General features: G+C 38.7%; 2 protein-coding genes across 3 annotated transcripts in view; one reads left to right on the forward strand and one right to left on the reverse strand.

The window, feature by feature from the left end:
- Positions 1-22256, forward strand: part of LOC134657451 (alpha-2 adrenergic receptor) — a 547428-nt gene that overhangs the window by 401482 nt on the left and 123690 nt on the right. The gene's annotated exons all lie outside the window — the stretch shown is intronic.
- On the reverse strand, positions 16518-21983 carry LOC134657422 (uncharacterized). Its single transcript, XM_063512969.1, has one exon. The coding sequence runs from the start codon at positions 21936-21938 to the stop codon at positions 16734-16736; it is 5205 nt and encodes a 1734-aa protein (XP_063369039.1). The 5' UTR covers positions 21939-21983; the 3' UTR covers positions 16518-16733.

Below are 22256 nucleotides of genomic sequence, written 5' to 3' on the forward strand. Positions count from 1 at the left end.
AAAAAGGGGTTGAAAGTTTGAATCCATTACAAATGCTTTGAAACTTCTTAGAAAGACATAATAGCCGGTGACAAAAAACAGGAATTGCGACGTTTTAGGTAATTCAACCCCTAAGGGGATAAAAAAGGGGATGAAACTTTGTCCTGGGGTGCAAATTTTATTTTAAGCTAGGACCTTAAAACTTCGTAAAAAGGTATTAAATTAAAAAAAAAACAAGAAAACTAATTTCAGCGTTTTTAAAACTTCATCCCCCGAGGTGGTAAAAATGGGGTTGAAATTTTGTACGGAGATCAGATATTTTTGAGAGTGCGGGACTTGAATCTTTGTATTTGAGGATATTATTTGAAGACAGGAAAGGTTATTTCAGCGTTTTGTAAAATTCATCCCCTCATTTAAAAGGGAGTTGAAAGTTTGTATGGAGTTCAAATTTTATTTTAAGTTAAGAACTTGAAACTTCGTAAAAATATATGTTATTAAAATACAAGAAAACGAATTTCAGCGTTTTTGAATTATCATCTCCTAAGGTGGTAAGGGGGGTTGAAAGTTTGTATGGATATCAAACATTTTTTCGAACGCGGGACTTGAATCTTTGTATTTCGGGATATTATTAAAATACAGGAAAAATAATTTCAGCGTTTTGTAAAATTCATCCCCCAACAGGGTTAAAAAGGGGTTGAAAGTTTTAATCCATTACAAATGCTTTGAAACTTCTTAGAAAGGCATAATAGCCGATTACAAAAAAAAGTAATTGCTACGTTTTTGGAAATTCAACCCCTAAGGGGGATAAAAAGAGGATGAAACTTCGTCTTAGGGTGCAAATTTTATTTTAAACTAGGAACTTGAAACTTTGCAAAAAGGTATTAAATTAAGATACAAGAAAACTAATTTCAGCGTTTTTGAAAATTCATCCCCTAAGGTGGTGAAAAAGGGGTTGGAAGTTTGTATGGATATCAAACATTTTTTCGAATGCGCGACTTGAATCTTTCTATTTGGGGATATTATTAGAAGACAGGAAAAGTTATTTTAGCGTTTTGTAAAATTCATCCCCTAACAGGGTTAAAACAGGGTGAAAGTTTGTATAGGGTTCAAATTTTATTTAAAGCTACAAACTTGAAACTTCGTAAAAATGTATTTTGTCAAAAGAGAAGAAAACTAATTTCAGAGATTTTGATAATTCATCCCCCGAGGTGGTGAAAAAGGGGTTGAAAATTTGTTTGGAGGCCAAACATTTTTTTGAGTGCGGGACTTGAATCGTTGTATAAAGGCATATTATTAGAATACAAGAAAAATAATTTCAGCTTTTAAAAAATCATCCCCTAAAATGATTAAAAAGGGGTTGAAAGTTTGTATAGGGTTCAAATTTTATTTAAAGCTAGGAACTTCAAACTTCGTAAATAGGTAGTTAGGTAGTAGGTTTTATTAAATAGAGGACATGAAAATCTTCTAAGGGGGTTTAGAGGGATTATAACGAGGACAATTTTATTCAGTTAGGGGCTTGAAACTTCGTAGGTTGTGAAAGACAAAGTCTCATGCGTTGTATAATATTAATAATTAACAAATGATTAACCGTCCTACCGCAATCTCTTGTTGCACAATGTTCTAAGCTAATGTAGAATATATAACCACCAATATACAAATCCACGCGTACGAAGTCGCGGGCAACAGCTAGTGATAAATACGTATTCGATATAAAATACTACATATATTATTTCCTGCAGTTAAAATACAGTACCTATATTGCTACTAAATCACAACTAAAGTAGGAATAACAGTAAATCACTGAAAATGTGCATTACCATCGACAATTTTGTAACGATAGTGTGGCGTTTATTGCATTGAAGTGCAAAATATCTTGAACCTTTGCCACCCAATAAGGCTGGCTATCCACTGAGGCCGATATGAGTGAATACAAAACTTCTACTCGATCGATGTTTTTTTGGTTTAAATATTTGGTATATTAGAGGGTGATTACTTCTCTTCTTCCTATTCTTCTTTGCCATGTCCCGTTATTTGGGGTCGGCCCTCTTCGCACGAAGGCGCCAGGTTTTTCTGTCCTGGGTGGTCGATGTGTTGATCTGCGCCCGCTCCATGTCCCTGGTAACGGTTGTCCACCACGCGGTAAGCGACCTCCCTCTTACGTTAGTTTTCTCTGGGATGGCCAAGGCTTTCTTGACTGCATACTCTTCGTCACGTCTCATCACATGTCCGAACCATCTCATACGGCTTTTAGCCATCTTTTCTGCAATGGGAGCGATCTTGAAAGAGCCCCGTACATATACATTTCGGACTCTGTCCAGTCTCGTCACTCCCGCTGCCCACCTCAGCATTTTTGTCTCATTGGTGTGCATCTTCTGTTCATGTTTCTTCTTGGTCGCCCAGCAACTCGGAGCCGTACATTAATGCCGGTCGTACTGCGGTTTTGTAGACGCGCCCTTTTAGCCGTATAGGCATGCGGCTGTCACAGTATACCCCGGTTAGGGTCCTCCATCTCAACCATCCTACGTTTACTCTGTGGGTGACGTCTGCGTCTATGTTGGCATCTGTCGTCAGCATGGATCCAAGGTACTTAAACTGATCGACCTTACGCACTGGCTGTCCTTCAATGACGATGTCTGTGCTTGGTATTAGCTGGTCACTGAAGCTGCATTTTAGGTATTCGGTCTTGGATCGACTGATGCGAAGACCATTGTCCTCAAGCGCTTCTCTTCACTGCTGGAGGGTGGCATTTAGTTCGTTCGCGCATTTGTTGATGAGTACAATTAGAGGGTGATTACATAAAAATACAAATCAAAATATTTCATAAAAAATAATTCGATTTATTAATTAGTAACAAAGTTGTGCTCAGTTCATTTTGAGCGTCTCGCCCAAGCGTTGCCTAAGCAGATACCAACACTGCTGCTGTACCAATGCTCAACTTCATTAAAATATTGTCACAATGTAATCTCATTGCAAACCCTGATAAACATAGCGCTACTTGCACCATCCCACTAACCCGGGGTAAACCGGTTAAACCATTAACCCAGTGTCAAATTATATTGGTAACCATGGTAACTCCAGGTTATTGATTATTGAATGGCGCAAATGGCCCGTAGAATAAATTATAACGGCTTCATTAAGCAAAATAACACAAAACGAAAATAACATCTTGCAAAACTTCCAAATATCTCATTATTATTCTATAGGACTGCAAAAATCGGACGTGGCCATCTTACCAATGGCCAATTATTGTGTTCCAGCTGTCAATTCTGCCCGAGGACCTGTCAAATTAGGTTCTTGACGGTCCTTAGTCAACTGGCAGGGCAATAAACGTAGACATTGGAGTTAGGTCGGGTTATGTAGACTACTTCCGGTAGATATATCACATTAGAGAGTTCTAGTTTTTACCAGCTGGCTAGAACTTTATACTTCTATCTTCATTTTAATATTTTGTGAATAATTATTGATGATCAAACGAACTTCTTGAAGTGAAGTTCGATCGAAATTATATGAGTCACTTCATTTGAAGATATAATTCCCAGTAGGTACCTACAATAAGTAGGTATTATGTGTTCAAGATGCATGATATATACTTAAATTAGTTTTTAAACTACTGTTGTCCGTACATATTTATCATAAATTTAATATAATTAATACATATAGGTAACGAGTAATACCTGTTAAATTTACGTTTCTTTCCATTTTATACTACAACAATTTTAACTTTAACATTTATTCAGCAAATAGGCCACAAGGGCACTTTTACACGTCATTGAATTTACATACAAGCAAAAAAATAATAATAATACATCAATAATTATTAAATACAACTACAACTACCAAATCAAACTAATTTTTATCACATAAGTAATAGTTTTAGCACATAGCACACTATAGCGGGAGTTTGGCCGATTTTTTGGTAATCATTAAACTTGTCCGATAACCATTCCAACGAATTCAGTTATAAGAATGACACATGATAATCGAGTTACCAATGGAATAAATCCTATTCGTCAGTTTAACTGGGAACTGAGAAATCGGCTCTAAAATGAATAGTTGCACATTATAAAACTACATGGGTCGCCATCAATGATATATATTTTATATGCACTTAACGCCATAATAGTAGTCTTTTATATTTGTGACCATTTCCTGCGCTCTGAGGGCCGTTTCTCAAAAGCTTGTAACTTGTAATACAAAAGGAAGTCCCTTTCTAACAAAAGCTGTCAAAAAGTGACATCCGCTTGTATTACAAGTTACATAAGTAAATATCTCTATGTAACTTAGTAATATTTACTATGTACTTATGTTTAATTCTAGAGATAGTTAGAAAAGTGTATAATGTGTGTAATACAAGTGTACTAATTTTATCATACTGACTACATATCTATTAACAGTATAAGTGTCTTGGCTATAGCTGTAAACTTATACTTAGTGTTTGCCTGAATAAAGATTGAATAAAGATTAGAATAAGCTTTTGAGAAACGGGCCCCTAATATGTATGATGGCCGGCGACGCGTAGTAAGCGGAAGTCATCTCATCCCATCTAATAGCTAGTAATCTATGGTTATGGGTTCCCGAAGGATTGTAATTTGTGCAGTTTGATTGTGGATAGGTTAAGTGGGGGCCTAACGGTTCAAACTCCCCTTAAGAAAGATTACGGAGGAAATCGGTTTAGGGTAACCGCTTTTTGATACGGTTTAACCTGTTGGACGGTGGGAGGGTTAAATTGCAGTCCCAAGTTCGATCCTGGGTTGAGGTGGATAAAGGTAATTTTGTATTTGGAATAAAATTCGACCATTAAATGAGGGACCCGTGTGTCGAGTCTTAAGATAAAATGGATTGTAATAATATATTGTTATATTTACAGAGGCGGCCGAACGGTAAATAGGTATAGGATTTTTTCTGACGTGATGTTTAGGCGCTTAAGAATGGAAGACCGTTTTTCCATACAAACGGTAGTCCCCATTTTTTTTATAAATAAATAAATATTATGGGACAAATCGACCTAGTCCCACGGTAAGCTCAATAAGGCTTGTGTTGTGAGTACTAGACGACGATATATATAATATATAGGTACATATAAGTACTTAAATACATAGAAAACATCCATAACTAAGGAACAAATATTTGTGATGAAACTGATGAACACACAAATAAATGCCCTTACCGGGATTAGAACCCGGGACCTCCAGCTTCGTAGGCAGGGTCACTAGATACCGACTAGGCTACAGAGGCTGTTAACAATTTCCTCTTGTTTACCTTTTTTCAATTTTTTGATTATTTTTGACCTTCATCAGTAACTGGCCGGAAAAACAACAACGGGGGTTGTGGAGATCAAGGGGAGAGCTTTGCCCAGCATTGGGACACTATAACGGGCTAAGAAAAAAAGCGGCCAAGTGCGAGTCGGACTCGCCCATGAAGGGTTCCGCATTTAGGCGATTTATGACGTATAAAAAAAAACTACTTACTAGATCTCGTTGAAACCAATTTTCGGTGGAAGTTTACATGGTAATGTATATCATATATTTTTTTTAGTTTTATCATTCTCTTATTTTAGAAGTTACAGGGGGGGGACACACATTTTACCACTTTGGAAGTGTCTCTCGCGCAAACTATTCAGTTTAGAAAAAAATGATATTAGAAACCTCAATATCATTTTTGAAGACCTATCAATAGATACCCCACACGTATGGGTTTGATGAAAAAAAATTTTTGAATTTCAGTTCGAAGTATGGGGAACCCCAAAAATTTTTTTTTTTTTTTCTATTTTTGTCTGAAAATCTTAATGCGGTTCATAGAATACATCTACTTACCAAGTTTCAACAGTATAGTTCTTATAGTTTCGGATAAAAGTGGCTGTGACATACGGACGGACAGACAGACGGACAGACAGACAGACAGACATGACGAATCTATAAGGGTTCCGTTTTTTGCCATTTGGCTACGGAACCCTAAAAACGGCAAAGTGCGAGTCGGACTCGCGTTCCAAGGGTCCGTACATTAAGTCCGACTCACGCTTGCACTCACTGCACATTTCTAATAGATTTTCCTGTCATCTATAGGTAAAGAACTATTTTGTGTATTTTTTTCAAAAGTTTAGACCCGGTAGTTTCGAAGATAAGGAGGGGGGGGGGGATAGACATACGCACGCACATATATTTCCTTTACCTTACTATTCCGAGTTTTATATATCCATTGCCTCCGTTTTAATTTGAGTTTTCCGTCAATTTTAAACCGGAAAAACTGGCTTTTACAGCTAAAATCAGCTTAAAATAATGTCCACTCATAAACTATTCGCGAATACTATTCACTGAATCATAAATAGTCTTATCTAGCTTAAAACGTACGTAATATGCTTTTAATATGATTTAGGCCGCTCTGAGCGTGCTACATAGTAGAATATTTTAGAGTAATCTATATTCAATCAACTGCCTGGCGTTAGTGACCTTGCTACTAACATCCCGGTTTCAAATCCCGATAAGGACAATTATTTATGTATTTATTACGAATATTTTTATGTTCCTGATATATTCTATACATTTATTTACATATTTGTCTACTAGTGACTAGTAGGTATAGTAGTTACCTCGCTAATTGACCTAAAAAAAATGCGACCAGCGGGCGGATTAAAATCTACCAATAGCGCAAAGAAGAGCAGAGATTTCATATGATTCCTTTGTTGATTGATTGATTGTTGGATTTTTACCTCGCTCACCATTCCGCTGCTGCCTCGCTCCGCTGCCAAGCAGCCTGAAACTATCTCTGTTTGAACCTCACAGTTAGATTACTGTCATTATCCTTACACTGTGTCTGTGACGTGGCTCTCTGGCGCAGGTAATTTGAAATTAACAGGAATTTACGGAAATAACTGGGAATTATGCGACTCCCGGTCGAGTTAATTACTTCTTCAAATTAGAATGATGCGAATACATACTAAACAGGCTCTTTTACGTACTTCAAAAGGAAAATTTTCTAAAAATAAACCTCCTGGTTTTGGCTCCTGCCCGATTTAGATTTAGTAACTCGCTACGGATTTTATTCGACCTTGACGATCTTGGTGATTTTTAAGTAACACGGGACTTAATCGCGTAAAACTTACTTATGGCCTGACGTTTCAAACGTGACGTTACGTTCGTGGTCACAGGCAAACTGGCGAGGAACATTTCGCATGCAACAATCAGCGTGAGCGATCTTTAACGTATTTTTCATCTATTAATACTATTGGTAGGTAGCACGTCTCCTCAGTGGAAAGGCAGCTTTAGGTAAGGGTCGATCTAAATTAGGGAGAAATATATTAAAAGAAGAACGAGTAAAATTGTATGGTTTTCCTATACCAATAAAACCAATACATCTACGATGAAATTAATTGTGAAACTACATTTATCTAGTGAACATATTTACCATGATTGACCTCAAAATAAGCCATAACAGCAATATTTTTTCTTTATAACGCCATAGTTCCTTCGAAATACGCTCTTAAATCACTATAAATATCAGCCAATAAGCTTGAAACACCATTACGAAACTAACATTACTCTCAGTTAATTCCTAGTAAATTCTTATAATACTCACAAAGTGGCCATACACTCCTGAAGTTTTGGGAATACAACTCAAACTAACCAGTATATTTTGAGCTCTAAGGACCCGCGTAGGTTCAGAGCCTGTACCATGAGTCACTTACAGTGTCAAAACTGACATACTTATACGCTATATAATTAACTTTGTATACATCTCGCTCGCACTAATATGTGAGTACGAGCAAGATGCATAGAAAGTATATTACGTTCTCGATGGCGTTTATGTCAGTGCCAAACTGGTGGTAGGCACAGTCAAGTGGTTCTTCTCACACTCTCATTGAACGTAAGCGTGAGCGAGACGGCTGTCGTGCCCAGGATTAGTACTGTTACTAAGCCTAATGGTGAAACTGTAAATGTGGCCAAATATTGCTGAGTGGAAACGTGACGTAATAGAAGTTACCGCTCTAGGGAGGAAAATGCGCATTTATTGTTAAGCTCTGGCGTGAAAAATGTGTTTTATTCATTAGGGATTGTTAGTGGTAAGTGGTTTAACCTATATGTATTTAGGTATTACTTAATCAATCAAATCATTCGTTTCGTGTTACTGTCACACATACATTTTGTTAGTAAATAACAGTAGGTAACTTAGGAATGATAACCTAATTCGTCTTCCTTATCCATCACTGAAATATTGTAACGGACCATCTCCAATATTAAATTATGGGAGTTGACCGGACAAAACCCGTTAGCTAAGGAGATAAATGCTTCTGCGGAAATGGCGCTGGATAGGTCATGTAACAGTGATCGGCACGACCCATGGTATAATAATATACTCCGCCTGGTACTCTCTTCCGAGATTCGCGAATGACCTAATTGTCACTTGCCTACGTCATCATGCTGTTTACAGGTTCTCAAACTTTAAAATGTGGGAGAATTTTAACCAACGGTGAAAATTATTTTAACGGCATTAATTTTAAGTTATTCATGTAGAAACATAGTAAAATAAAACAAATCTATACTGCCCTTTTCACCCCTACTCTTACAGTTCCGAATAGAACAGCCAACCATTTTCGTAACAAAACATTAATTACCAAGCTTACGACGTGAAAAGTTTGGAAAACACTGCGACTGTTGACACTGAGCGAGAAGGAAATAACAATTAACACGCGTTCGACAAGGATGACGGTCAGGGACAAAATGGCGGATTGTCAAATGTGACAGCGCTATCCTGTGTTGCCAGTAGTGTAAACAGAATTACCCGAACGTCTGAAATTTCTTTCGTGAATCGGAAGATATTGCTAACGAATAATTAAAAATGACGTGTTATTGTAAAATTTAAGATAAAATACAAATAAATGAAAATTATAAAAATATAAAGAAATATTTTAACTTATTAACCATAGATATACTGTACCCATGTAACATGTTATGTTGAAATAAAGTGGCAATGTTATTGTGACGTAGGCAAGTGACACTCTGGGAAGAGAAGACCATGTTTTATTAGACCATGGCACGACCCGTGTCGCACGGTGTCAATGACCTCAATCATTATGTGAACATGGATATGCCCCGAGATTTCGGTCTTTTTAGGAAGTCAGTATTTCCGATTGTAGTACATAAAGGTATTCCACACAGGAAGATGAATGATTTTTACCATTAAATAAAACGCCATCAAGTTCAAAATAGGTATAAATCACATAGTAATATATCAATTTTTTATTTAATATTTAATTATACATTTTATAAGCTTATTTAACACTTTATCGTATATTTGCAAATATATATCATACAATAAAATTATTCTATTTAACAAAATCACAGTTACAGTTAATCTAATCATGTCCATATTATGATTTCTGCTCGCAATCCCGCGGTGCGTCACGGGTCGTGCCGATCACTACTGAGTCTCATGTTTTACGAAGGACAAACAACCACATATCCAAGCAAGGGCTGACTTGTAAAATTCCCGGAAAAAGGGAGCCAGGTCACCCACGTACCACCTGGAGGCGCACAGTGGAAAAGGAGGCTTCACCAATTGGCTCGACTGGGCGGAGCTGGTGAATGGAATGGAAATTCTACAATATATTGGATTTACCAACAGGAGCTTGGCTTGGCAAGCTATATAAATAACCCTGAACTGAAATGAATTATTACTAGAATTCCCAAATATCCAAAACAACCAAATGACTAAACCACCATCGCCAACCAAGGCACTTACGACCTTTTGACCAAACATCCGTGCAGGTGTATTTGACATTCGCCAAATAAGTGAGGAAACTGAAGCCAGTATAAATGGAGTGTTATTTACGCGGTTTAATTTAAATGGCGATATTAACCGAGTAAAGCAGAACGGAGGGTAATGTGTTAAGTTTATTGTTTCAATGTTTCTTTAAATATTTATTATAGTTCAGTACCCTATTCGAAATAGTATTGAAATATTGTTCCCTATTCGTTAAGCCCTTGCTACACGGTCGCCGACAAGCCCCCAGACCGCGTGGCCTTGGTCCGTCCCGGACCGTGTAGACAGTTGTTTCCAACAAAATTTGACTAAAGCCCTTGCTACACGGTCGCCGACAAGCCCCTCAGACCGCGTGGCCTTGGTCTGGACGGACCGTGTAGACAGTTGTTTCCAACAAAATTAGACCAAAACTGACCAAGGACAGACCAAGGTCAGACGGTTAGAAGGCTTGTCGGCGACCGTGTAGCGAGGGCTCAAAACTGACCAAGGTCAGACCAAGGTCAGACGGTTAGTAGGCTTGTCGGCGACCGTGTAGCAAGGGCTTAATATTCGTATGTATCACTCGATTTAGGGTTAAAATGGCAATGGCACGGCAAGAAAAGGCTCATTTTAAAGATAATTTGTGACGTTATCTATGAAAAGGTACCTTATTGTTGATGGCGCTTACGCCATTATTAACGATGCTCCGATATGTATGTTGTATTTAACAACGCCGCGCGACGCTGTGCAGCGTAAGCGCCATCGACAATAAGGTCCCTTTTCATAGATAATGCCCCATTTACATAAAAATTACACATTTTCATTACTTAAATAATTTACTTCAAATTAAGTAAAATTTAACAAGAGCCAATCCACCCGTCAGTTTTCCAGCCGATTGCCTTAGAAAAGGACATAACCTAAAAATTTAAAAATCGAAGCTTTCAGCCTTTGATGTACTTTATAAAGGCACCCAAGCATGACACAAGCAGGATTCGTTTTTTATTACTGGAGGCCGATTCCACTTCAACACTTTGATATGGTTTTGATACAAACCCAAGATGTCAATCGTACATCGACAAACGCCTAACGAAAAGCAAAATGTATCGAGATAACTGATGCTACGCAGTCACGTGAACATTAAGATAATATTATTACGGTTTAACTAACGTGTTTTAGTCGCGCGACATGTTTCAGAGAGCCTAGGTCTCCATTTTCAAGCACTAACTGTGCATGCGTGAGTGGCGTGCACGATGGTTGCGCGTCACGTCACGCGCGCATGAGATAACGCTCTACGACTTAAGACCCGTGAGTTAAGCCATAAATTTTCTTAATTTTGGTATGTCTCATGGTCTCACGACTGTTTAAATTCGATTAAAAGTGACATGACTACATCCATACATTATTTATGTTTCTCTATTAAAGACTGTCACTTCACTATGCCCCCAGGAGTCGTTACTAAAGGCATCTCGCTCCCACTTATTGGTGCGCATGAGATGCCTGATGACACGACTCCATGTCGAATCATAATCAGATCAAAACCTTACCAAGTCGTTAACACAGAATAGGCCTTAAAGTTTTTGTTTGTGAACATCGAAGTGACAACTTTGAAGACTTAATTTGTTTTTTGAGGAGTTGGAGCGAATAAAATGCAAATTAATAACATTAAGACGGTCAGAGTGTATTCGAGGATGAAGATGGTGTTTCCAACATTATTATATTAGAAAATGGAAGCTTTAAAACGTGTTTAAAACTTAAATGCTTAAGATTTTAGCCTATATAAGGACAAGACATTATAAAATGTACGTAAAAATTAAAAACATTAATTAAAATTAAACATAGAAATTAATATTTAAATAATCCAATTGTTTGAGTCCTTTAGGAAGATAAAGCTATTTTTAAGAAGAAAATACATATTTTTCGCTTTCGATTAAGTTATTATCACGTTAGTCACGTCTCACACGAGTAATAGATTTAGTAAACATTACTTTATTCTACGAACTGAGTGAATCCTGCGATTCCGAGCAGATCGGAATAGATTCTCAAAGAACAGAAAAATAGAATATTAAGCTGGATTCTCTGAAACACTAAATATTCAAGGGCGTTATTACGATCGTATATCTACAATTTAAGCACGAACGAGTCGGCTCAGAGGAACTCGTTTTATTATAACGTATAAAAGGTCTCCTGTTCCATTCTAATTTGAACTTTGTGTTGACAAAATAAAATTTCATTTTGCATGGCAATGTTTGACGTATGGGCCACTAGAGGATAATCAGAACCCCTAGAGTAAATTTCATTCGATAGCGTGACGGACGTACGCGTTTGCGTTTACGTCGAGTCTCATTTTGTATGGGATTTCGAACAGCGCGCCAAGCGGGCCGCTTTGAAAACTCAAAACGCGGTCACGTCACGCTATCGCATGAAATTTACACTAGAGTACAGAGAATGGACAATCGAGTGACTCTCTAGCATGAGTTGCGTTATCGCGCATAGGTATAACGCATAAAGTACTTATAAAAATAATTGAGAGCGCACTATTCGCCAACAAACTCTCTACAGTTTGGCGAAACTTTTGTATACCTAGACATAAGTATTTTTTGAAATAAATAAATAAATAAATAAATCCTTGGAGTCGCGCAAGATGTAAGGAGTTTGCCAATAACTTATTTGCCTTTTATAACACTTTAAACACTCGCGTTTTGTACACATATAACTACTACAAGTTTTGTAACAAATTTTGGGTAGTTCAGTGTTGTTTTATTTATATCTCCGTTGACATTTAATGGGACGTCAGTCTTTCCGTGACCACAGCTGATGCAACTCAGCTGAAACGTCGGAAATTAAGGTAAAAACAATGAAACTATATCGCGGTCGACCCGTTTGTGTAATTAAATATTATTTGTTTCTTAATATAGGGAGATTATTACGAAACGTAGTCGTGAGGTCTCGATACACTGGTCGCGTGACTCTAGTCACTTGCCCTCGCGCAGCCCTTGAGACCATTTGACTAAGCAACGCATAATAAAATTCTGAATATACGTGCCGCGAATGGCAGTTCTGACGCAGAGCTGTTTTAATTTCAGTAGTGTGGCTGCTTTACAAATAATTAAAAAAAAAACTTAAATCACGCTACAATAAGGCCCATAATAATAGGGTTGTTGACACATGTTGAATTTTATAACTAAATATAGTTAAATAGATATAACAAAGCGGCCAAGTGCGAGTCGGACTCGCCCATGAAGGGTTCCGTATTTAGGGGATTTATGACGTATTAAAAAAACTACTTACTAGATCTCGTTCAAACCAATTTTCGGTGGAAGTTTGCATGGTAATGTACATCATATATTTTTTTAGTTTTATCATTCTCTGATTTTAGAAGTTACAGGGGGGAGGGACACATTTTACCACTTTGGAAGTGTCTCTCGCGCAAACTATTCAGTTTAGAAAAAAAATATATTAGAAACCTCAATATCATTGTTGAAGACCTATCTATAGATATCCCACACGTATGGGTTTGATGAATTAAAAAAAAAATTTGAGTTTCAGTTCTAAGTATGGGGAACCCCCAAAATTGATTGTGTTTTTTCTATTTTTGTGTAAAAATCTTAATACGGTTCACAGAATACATCTACTTACCAAGTTTCAACAGTATAGTTCTTATAGTTTCGGAAAAAAGTGGCTGTGACATACGGACGGACAGACAGACAGACATGACGAATCCATAAGGGTTCCGTTTTTTGCCATTTGGCTACGGAACCCTAAAAAGATATTGGTAGCGTTCGATTCCTTACATTTTATTTTAAAAAATATTGTAGGTACTGCAACACACATATATTACTCGTGTATAATAAATATTGCGTTTATGTATACATAAACGCAATATTCCAGTCTCACTTAATTGCAGTTTCACTGAAAACAGTTCTACCTCAGTTGAAAAACGACATGACCTAATTCTAATTCCCAACAGCTATAATTCACGAACACCCTTCTTTCTTGCCTGCACCACTTAACCCACCTACTGCTATTGTCCGGCGGGCGAAGGGCTAATGAGAATTATGCTAATGCCCAATCAGGGCTAATTCCTCCTATTGTCGGGCCTATTTTGAACAAAAAAGTGATTTGGACATGATAATTGTTGTACAGGCTGTTTAATTTTGCGGGAGAAAAGGATTTAATTAGTAATAGTACAGAATAAATAATAGTACTAGGTACATAAGATTCAATCTCTAACAAAACGCGTATGTTACGATTACGACAGATATGACCGCTAGGTGGCGCAAGCGCCACGCGCTGCTTATGGCTAGCCACCAAAATTGGTGTGGGATGTACTTGTAGGTACTTGTTGCGACGCGACGAAATCGCGGAGTGAGCCACGCCTGGTAATAGGTACGTTAAAAACTGAAACACATTATGTAAATTTCTAGCTATGTAGACTCAGTCGATTCAATATAGGTCCTAATTTGTTATTTTAAAAAATTACACTCTAAAAACAAATAAAATTACTTTCTATGAAAATATTTCAATTTGTGTTTTTTACAGGTGTTAGTCACACTTGAAATTTAAATAGGTAGGTACTTACAGATTTTTTAAAGTTAAACTTGAAACACTTGCAGCACACAACTCGACTAAGAGGTTATATATCGATAAAACAGTAAATTCCGAACAGCCGACTCACGCTTGACACCGGAATACAATTAAATCGTTATTGCGGAAGTAAATCTCACAGGAGGCAACCGCAGCGGAACTGACGACACGGAGCCGTCTAGTCTATAGTTCACTACATTTGTCACTAGATGTCGCTAAACGTTATGCGGCGAAGTTTACATTGCGCTAACGGTAGTTTCACAGTATTTGTAATATAAGACTGTAGGTACGAATGATTTTTTTTTATGAAAGGTGGTTACTTTCGCTTTGTCAATACATATTACCTACCTACCATAATTTACCAGCTTTACTCATAGTATAATATCGTGTAGTAGTAGTAAAACACTTTATTGTACAAAAATCAAAACAAAACAGGAAAAATAACATTCGCCAAGGCGAACTTATCCCTTTAAGGGATAAAATTAGAGTCCCTTTACAGTTTACGTAGTGTATATTGTAAATTTCTTTATAGTTTTACTAGCGACCCGCCCCGGCTTCGCACGGGTTAACAAATTATACATAAACCTTCCTCTTGAATCACTCTAATCAATCAATCAATTTAAAACAAACCGCATCAACCATATGATAGGGACAGACAGCGGGAAGCGACTTTGTTTTATACTATCTAGTGAAGCCCGCCTTAAGAACTAACGATATTATTGTTCGCGACAAAGGTAAAAAAATATGAATGAACCTGCTGTAAATAAGTGATTTATTTTAAATACCACTGTCTCAAACTTCGATCAACACGGGCTTCCGACACGTCGGAAGGGATAGGCCCAAGCGATATCTTAACATACAAATCATTCTGCCATTTTTCGCGGGGGGGAACGTGCACACAGTCGCACTTCTCACATATATACTTACGTACAAAATCCAATCTGTAATGACGACACAAATACATAGAAAATGACACTCTACACAGACAAATCTTGCACACCTCGATCTGTTTTTGTGTACGGACGAGTCACAAGTGTCACAACTCACAACACGCACACTAACACATTTTCGTCAAGAGATGAGAAGTCGGATTTGTCGCTCGACCGATCCGCAATTTGTACTGGGCGAGAAAAATCGATAAATCCAACAATTACATGAAACTAAACTATAATAATTGTGTTTCAATTTAATTAAACGTATGATATGTAAAAAAATTATTACATGTGAAATGTAACACCATCTTTTTGTAAATTTGATGTATTCGACCTGTTTTTACAACAAAAAACCGAGCAAATAGGCATTTTTGTGTAGCAGTGTTCACTCGCCCGACTGGATTCGGCCTAGTTTAAAATCCAAGTGCAACTACTTTTATTTATTACCCGCGCTAGATCAGTTGATCTTGTACCTCGGCAGAGGGGAAATAGTGCGAATACCGCCTCCCTTCCGCGTTGCTTTAAGGTCCCAAATATAGAAGTTAAAGTGACTTGGCCGGGAGTTTATCTGACGCGCTTTCTGATTGATCACCATACAGTTTGCAACAACATCCATCACGAGTTCGAGTTAGTGGCACCGCAGTTTACGTGTGGCTTTATAAGCAAGGGTTATACAGGGGGGTTTTGTTATCTCTGACCAAACTCTGGCGGGTTAATATGAAGGTCACATTAAACAACTTTTACTATGGGGCAGATGTTGCGAAAAAAATCAGCTGGTCCATAGGAAACATTGACTCTGATTCACCAAAATGTATGAGAAGCCAGATTTTTTTTTAATAATATTTAAAACTTTCGCGTTTTGAACACATATTAACTCACATTTATAGACGGGTCTAACGCAAAACGCGGGGCGTTAGAGCCGTCTATAAATGTGAGATGTTTTTTTAGTCTTATATTTAAATTGAACTTAAATTTGTGTTAAGAGGAAAGGGGACGCCCACATACATTTTCCTCTCTGGATATTAACAGTATAGAAAATGTTTTACGCAATTTTATGCATATTAACCTCAGCTTTGCCCCTCCGTTTAAATTGGGTGGCAATGTGACTAAAAAATTATGTAACTTGTATTTACGAATGCAACTGCCCTAAAGTCAGTCTAAGCTAACTATTAACTAATAATTATATTCACAGTAATCTGAAGTTAATGGTGGAGCTGCCACACTTTGTCACTGGAAAACACATAGCATTACCATCTGTTGGTCTAGCTACTGGAGAGAAATAAGTGGACTGTAAAACTTATGCAAAAATATATTAAAAACTACCAATTGACCGTTACAATAAATCAGAGCGCGGCGCGTACAGTCTATCGCGAGCGGGACGGGCGCGAGCCGTCGTGTTTCGTGTGTCGCGGTTGGTGAGATAATGGCGTACGCGGTGCGCGGGGCGCGGTGCGCGGGCACGGCCGCGGATGGACGACCGGTTCTGCTCCGAGCGTCCAGGACTCATGAAGATGCGCTGGTGCTATCAGCACCATATACTCCCGGCGTTGAAGACCCATTGTCTTCAAGACTGTAGATCGGAAGAGGGCATATTGTATTAAAGGCTCGACGTATGATTCCCTTCTTTGTCTTGATGTCTGCTACTCTGGCGACTCCATCTTTCCCAGGTAGCACGTTGACGATACGGCCCATCAACCACATGAGAGGCGGTTGGTTGTTCTCCTTCACTACCACCATGGTTCCAACTTCAAGCTTTCCTCTTGAATGGCGCCATTTCGTTCTCTGCTGAAGGTTGAAGATATATTCGTTTGAGAAACGATTCCAAAAGTGCTGTTTGAGAACTTCTATGCGATGGAACCTTTGGAGACTTGAGATGTTCTGGCTGGAGACTTGACGATGTGGCACAGACGTGAGAGATCTCCCAATAAGGAAGTGAGACGGAGTAAGGGGTGTTAGGTCAGAGGGGTCGTCGGAAAGGGGGGTAAGAGGTCGTGAATTTAAAATTGCTTCGACCTGACTGAGGCATGTTGAAACCTCTTCAAAGGTTAGATGCGTAAGGCCCAACACTCTACGTAAATGATGCTTGACCGACTTTACAGCGGACTCCCATAAGCCGCCAAAATGAGGAGTGTACGCGGGAATAAAAGAGAAGTTAATACCTTCAGTGGCCCTATCCTTAGCTAAATCTTGATTCAGCACGTTAGCGAGCTCGTTGGCAGCGCCAACAAAGGTAGTACCATTGTCCGAGAATATGGTTCTCGGCTTCCCTCGACGAGCTATAAACCGATCGAGCGCTGCAATAAAAGCTTCTTTAGTAAGGTCAGAGACAAGCTCCAAATGAAGTGCCCGTGTCGCTAAGCAAACGAAAATACAAATATAAGCTTTCACGAGCTTGCAGCCTCTACCCTTGCGATCGGCTATCAAAATGGGTCCTGCGTAATCAGTGCCTGTTTCGATAAATGGAAATTCAAGATGTAACCGCTCCTTTGGTAAGTTTCCCATTACAGGTTGAATTGTTTCTGCTTTAAGCCTAATGCAGCGGATACATTGTCGAACAGTATGCTTTACTAAGTTAAGACCCCCAAGAGGCCAGTAGGTTTGACGTAAGATTGACATAAGTAACTGAGGACCTGCATGGAGGGCGCGGAGATGCAACATCCTAACTAAGAGCCTTATTATAGGTTGCTTACAACAAACAATTATAGGGTGCTTAACACCGTAATCGTAAAATGAATTACTAAGTCGACCGCCAACTCTGATAAGGCCAGAGTCGTAAAATGGGGACAAAGATTTAAGTCGACTTTGTTTTGATAACTCCTTTCCAAATTTCAGCAATTCATAATCTTCAGGAAAGGCAGTTTGCTGAGACATGCGAAGGATCAGAGTAGATGCAGCAGATAATTCAGATGCACTAAGGTAACCATGTTTTTTATTACTAGCATTTCGACAGTTGTACGTGAATCTATTTATGTAGGCAATTACCCGCTGTATCTTTGCATAATCTGAGCGATTATTTATCAAGGTTTGAATGGCATTGGTGTCATCTGAATTTGATGAAGTAATGACGAATGATTTATGAGTTATAATCTCTGGTAATGTGGTTTCACCTTCAGAACCAGGTGCAGTCGGCCAATGTGAAGGATCTGACGCTAAAAAAGGCGGCCCTGACCACCATAAAGACGCGGTTTGTATAAGATCCGCATCAAGACCCCGAGACACGAGATCAGCTGAATTTTCCTTAGAAGGAACGTAACGCCAACATTCCGGTTGAAAGCTATCTTGTATCTCGGAGATACGGTTTTTTACGAATGGCCTTAGAAGAGCCGGAGATGATTTTAACCAACCAAGGACAATCATGGAGTCGCACCAAAATATGCAACGTTCTGGTTTCATAGTCAGTGACTCCAGGACCTTCGTACACAGTCTTGCTCCCAACAATGCTGCACAAAGTTCAAGGCGAGGGATGGTCGTGGCCTTGATGGGTGCGATTTTGCTTTTAGAGGCCAGAAGACGCACACACACAGAGCCATCCCCGGCCACGGAGCGGACATAAAGGCACGCTCCATATGCTTTTTCTGACGCATCAGTAAAAGTGTGGAACTCAATTGAAGCAGATGATTCACATGATATCCATCTTGGTATCTTTACATTATTTAGGTTAGGAAGTGATTTCGCAAAATTGTTCCATGATGCAAGTAAGCTGCCTGTAAGAGGCTGATCCCAATCAATTTTGTCCACCCACAACCTTTGCATTAAAATTTTAGCTTCTACAATGCAAGGTGTAACTAAACCAATAGGGTCAAATACCTGTGCTATGGCTGATAATATAGTGCGTTTGGTGACTACGGAAGGAACTGTAATGTTTATTTGAAAAGTTAAAGTATCTTGAGTACAATGCCAGTTAATGCCAAGTGTCTTTGACAATTCTTTTTCGCTTAAGTTAACCGTATGATTAAGAGAAGGTTCATTATTGATTTGCTTCAAAACTTGTTCACTATTGGATTGCCACTTTCTAAGATTGAATTTTGCTGAGCGAAGAGTGTCTGTGACCTTTTGACACAGAGACACGGTATCAGCAATTGAATGTGACCCTGACAGGAAGTCATCTACGTAAAAGTCTTTAGATATTGCATCTTGAGTTTGCTTGTCTGAAGATTCCTGCGCCAATTGGAGAAGACAGCGTGTGCTAAGATAAGGAGCCGACGCTGTACCATAAGTCACAGTATTAAGTGTGTAAATTTTTATGGGTTGCGAGGGGTTAGATCGCCAAAGAATCTTTTGAAGAGACCGTTGATCCTCGTCAACAAGGATTTGTCGGTACATTTTCTCTATGTCCGCAGACACTACATACCTATGTTGCCGGAATCTAAGTAGGATAGAGAATAAATCATCTTGAATTCTAGGACCTACTAACTGGATGTCGTTTAGGGACTTTCCAGACGTGGTGGCAGCAGACGCGTCAAAGACCGCCCGCAGCTTGGTAGTTGTGCTAGATTCCCTCAAAATTCCATGGTGTGGTAGAAAGTATGATGGTCGCGAAGGGTCATGAAAACTTTCGCTCATGTGACCTAAGGTTTCATATTCAGTCATAAACTCACTGTACCGCTCTCTAAATAAAGGGTCCCTATCAAACTTTCGCTCTAAGGAAAGGAACCTGCGTCTAGCCAGTTCGAAAGAGCTTCCCAATACGTCTGGTGACTCCTTCAACGGCAAAGTGACTACAAAGCGTCCCTCTTCATCGCGTTTTGTTGTAGTGGTAAAGGTTTGTTCACATGTATTTTCGTCTACAGTGAGATTATGTTTTGAAGGTATTGTGTCAAGCTCCCAAAATGGAGTAAGATCTATGCCCGTTTGCTGGTCATTAAGAAAGAAACAAACAGGATTATGACGTTTATTAAGACTTGGCTGACACAAAGCTCCTACGACAAGCCAGCCAAGTTTTGTTTCCGCAAGGAGTGGATTTTGTTTTCCAAGATCTACACGCCCCGAACCAAGTACAGCCCAAAAGATTTGAGCACCGACAAGAAGATTAATTGAAGACGGTTCATAATAAGATGGGTCAGCTAAACAAAGTCCTGAAGGTATTGGTATTTCATTAACGTCTAAAAATTGATCAGGAATGGGTTGTGTAACTTTTGGCAATATGTAACAATCAATGTCTGTCTTAAAAGTTCCATCACGAGACTCCATATGAAGAGAGCAAGCCTGTACACTTTTCGACTGTTGATCGTTTAGACCAGAAGTTTTACAAATAATAGGACGTGTTGGCAATGATAGCTTATTAGTCAAACTCTGCGAAATGTAATTTGCTGTGCTGCAATTATCTAGCATGATTCTCACTGTGTGCAACTGACCCTTGCTGTCACTGACCTTCACCAGAGCTGTGGAAAGAAATACATGTGGCGATACGTTACCCACGACGTGATTGTTTGCCGACAATGCTACATGTTCTGCCGGGGCATTTGTGTCGTTATGCTTGTGCAACAACGTATTGTGCCTGACCTTGCAATATTTACAATGACTAAGACTGCATTTCGACTCATGATGTCCCGGGCGCAGGCAGTTAAGGCACACTTTATACTCTTTGGCCTTATTCCAACGTTCGTCAATCGGCAAGGCTCTGAAGGTGTCACAATTAAAGATATAGTGGGTCTTGTTACACAAAGGACAAGGTTTAATATGATTTTTTGCAGTATCATGTTGACTTGAAGAGGCTAGGAAACTTTTAGGCTTACTGACTGACGCCTCTGCCTTGGACTTATTGTTTTTGGATTCTTCTAATGTTTCAAGAAGATTACACCTGTTACTCAAAAATGTAAGAAAGTTGTCAAGTGAAGGAGGCTCTGACAATGAGTTCCTATGCTCCTCCCATTTTCTACTGGTAATGTTGTCTAACTTGGAGGACATTATATGAATGACTAATGTGTCCCAATGATTAACTGGCTGATCAAGGGTAGCCAATGCTCTAAGATTTTTATTTGCGGTGTCAACTATTTGACGAAGACCTTGACAAGACTCCCGGTGAATCGGGTCTATGTTGAAAAGAGCTTGAACATGATTATTTACCAATAATTGTTTGTTGTCGTACCTATCGCATAGCAGTTTCCATGCTGCATTATAATTTTCTGCTCTGAAATCTAAGCTACGTATCACTATGGCCGCACTTCCGTGAAGAGAAGCACGAAGGTAGTGGAATTTATTGATATCATCTATGCTTTTCTCCGTATGAATTAATGAGACGTAAATATCTTTAAATTCCAACCAATTTTGACAGCCGCCGCTAAAATGTGGTAGGTTTATTTTTGGCAGACGTACGTTACTTTGTCTACATGATATGACAGTCGGGCACTCATCGGAACCTACCTCAGACCTGGCGCCAGCGTACTCCTTAGCCCGCTGACTACGATGTCGCTCCAACAACTCCCGTGCGGTCGCTAGCTCGTGGTAATAAGTCCCTTCAAACTGCTCTCGATCGGTATACAGCTCGCTGGGGTCCTCCACTAGCTGCTCCAACTCGCCCTGAAACGTGTCGTATGACTCATATAAAGCATCTATTTTATTTATGCGTAGGTCTAATTCGACCAATTGTGGTTCGCTCAATTGTTCACAAGATTTAGCTGTTGCTAAATAAGCAGTAAATTGCGTAAGCTTAGCTTTAACTGTACCACGTTTCTTAATTAATTCTTTGCAGCGTGCTTCTGTATTCATTATGCAGTGAAAAATTGAAAAGACAATAAGTGAAATGAAATTACTAAGTGCTCTAAGCAATATGTTACTCGTACCTAATTGAAAAAAAATAGCAACACTATCCTCAACTTTGCTCGTAACTTTTCGCAGGCGCTTAAATTTTTATATGTGATGAGCTGATAATGAAATTGCTATTAAAAAATCGTAAGGATCTAAAACGCGTTTCTCGACCAACCCACTTTATATTTTGAAAAATAATTATGATTACAATTTTGATTTCTAATTAAATTACTTTGCAAAAATGACGAAAATAATGATGGAAGTTGAAAATAAAGCTTT

Source organism: Cydia amplana, chromosome 20 (assembly GCF_948474715.1).
Source record: "Cydia amplana chromosome 20, ilCydAmpl1.1, whole genome shotgun sequence".
Taxonomy (NCBI): Eukaryota; Metazoa; Arthropoda; class Insecta; order Lepidoptera; family Tortricidae; genus Cydia; species Cydia amplana.

What these genes read in the sequence shown, in the direction of transcription:
- LOC134657422 (XM_063512969.1), bottom strand. Translation starts at nt 21,938, where the DNA reads ATGAATACAGAAGCACGCTGCAAAGAATTAATTAAGAAACGTGGTACA.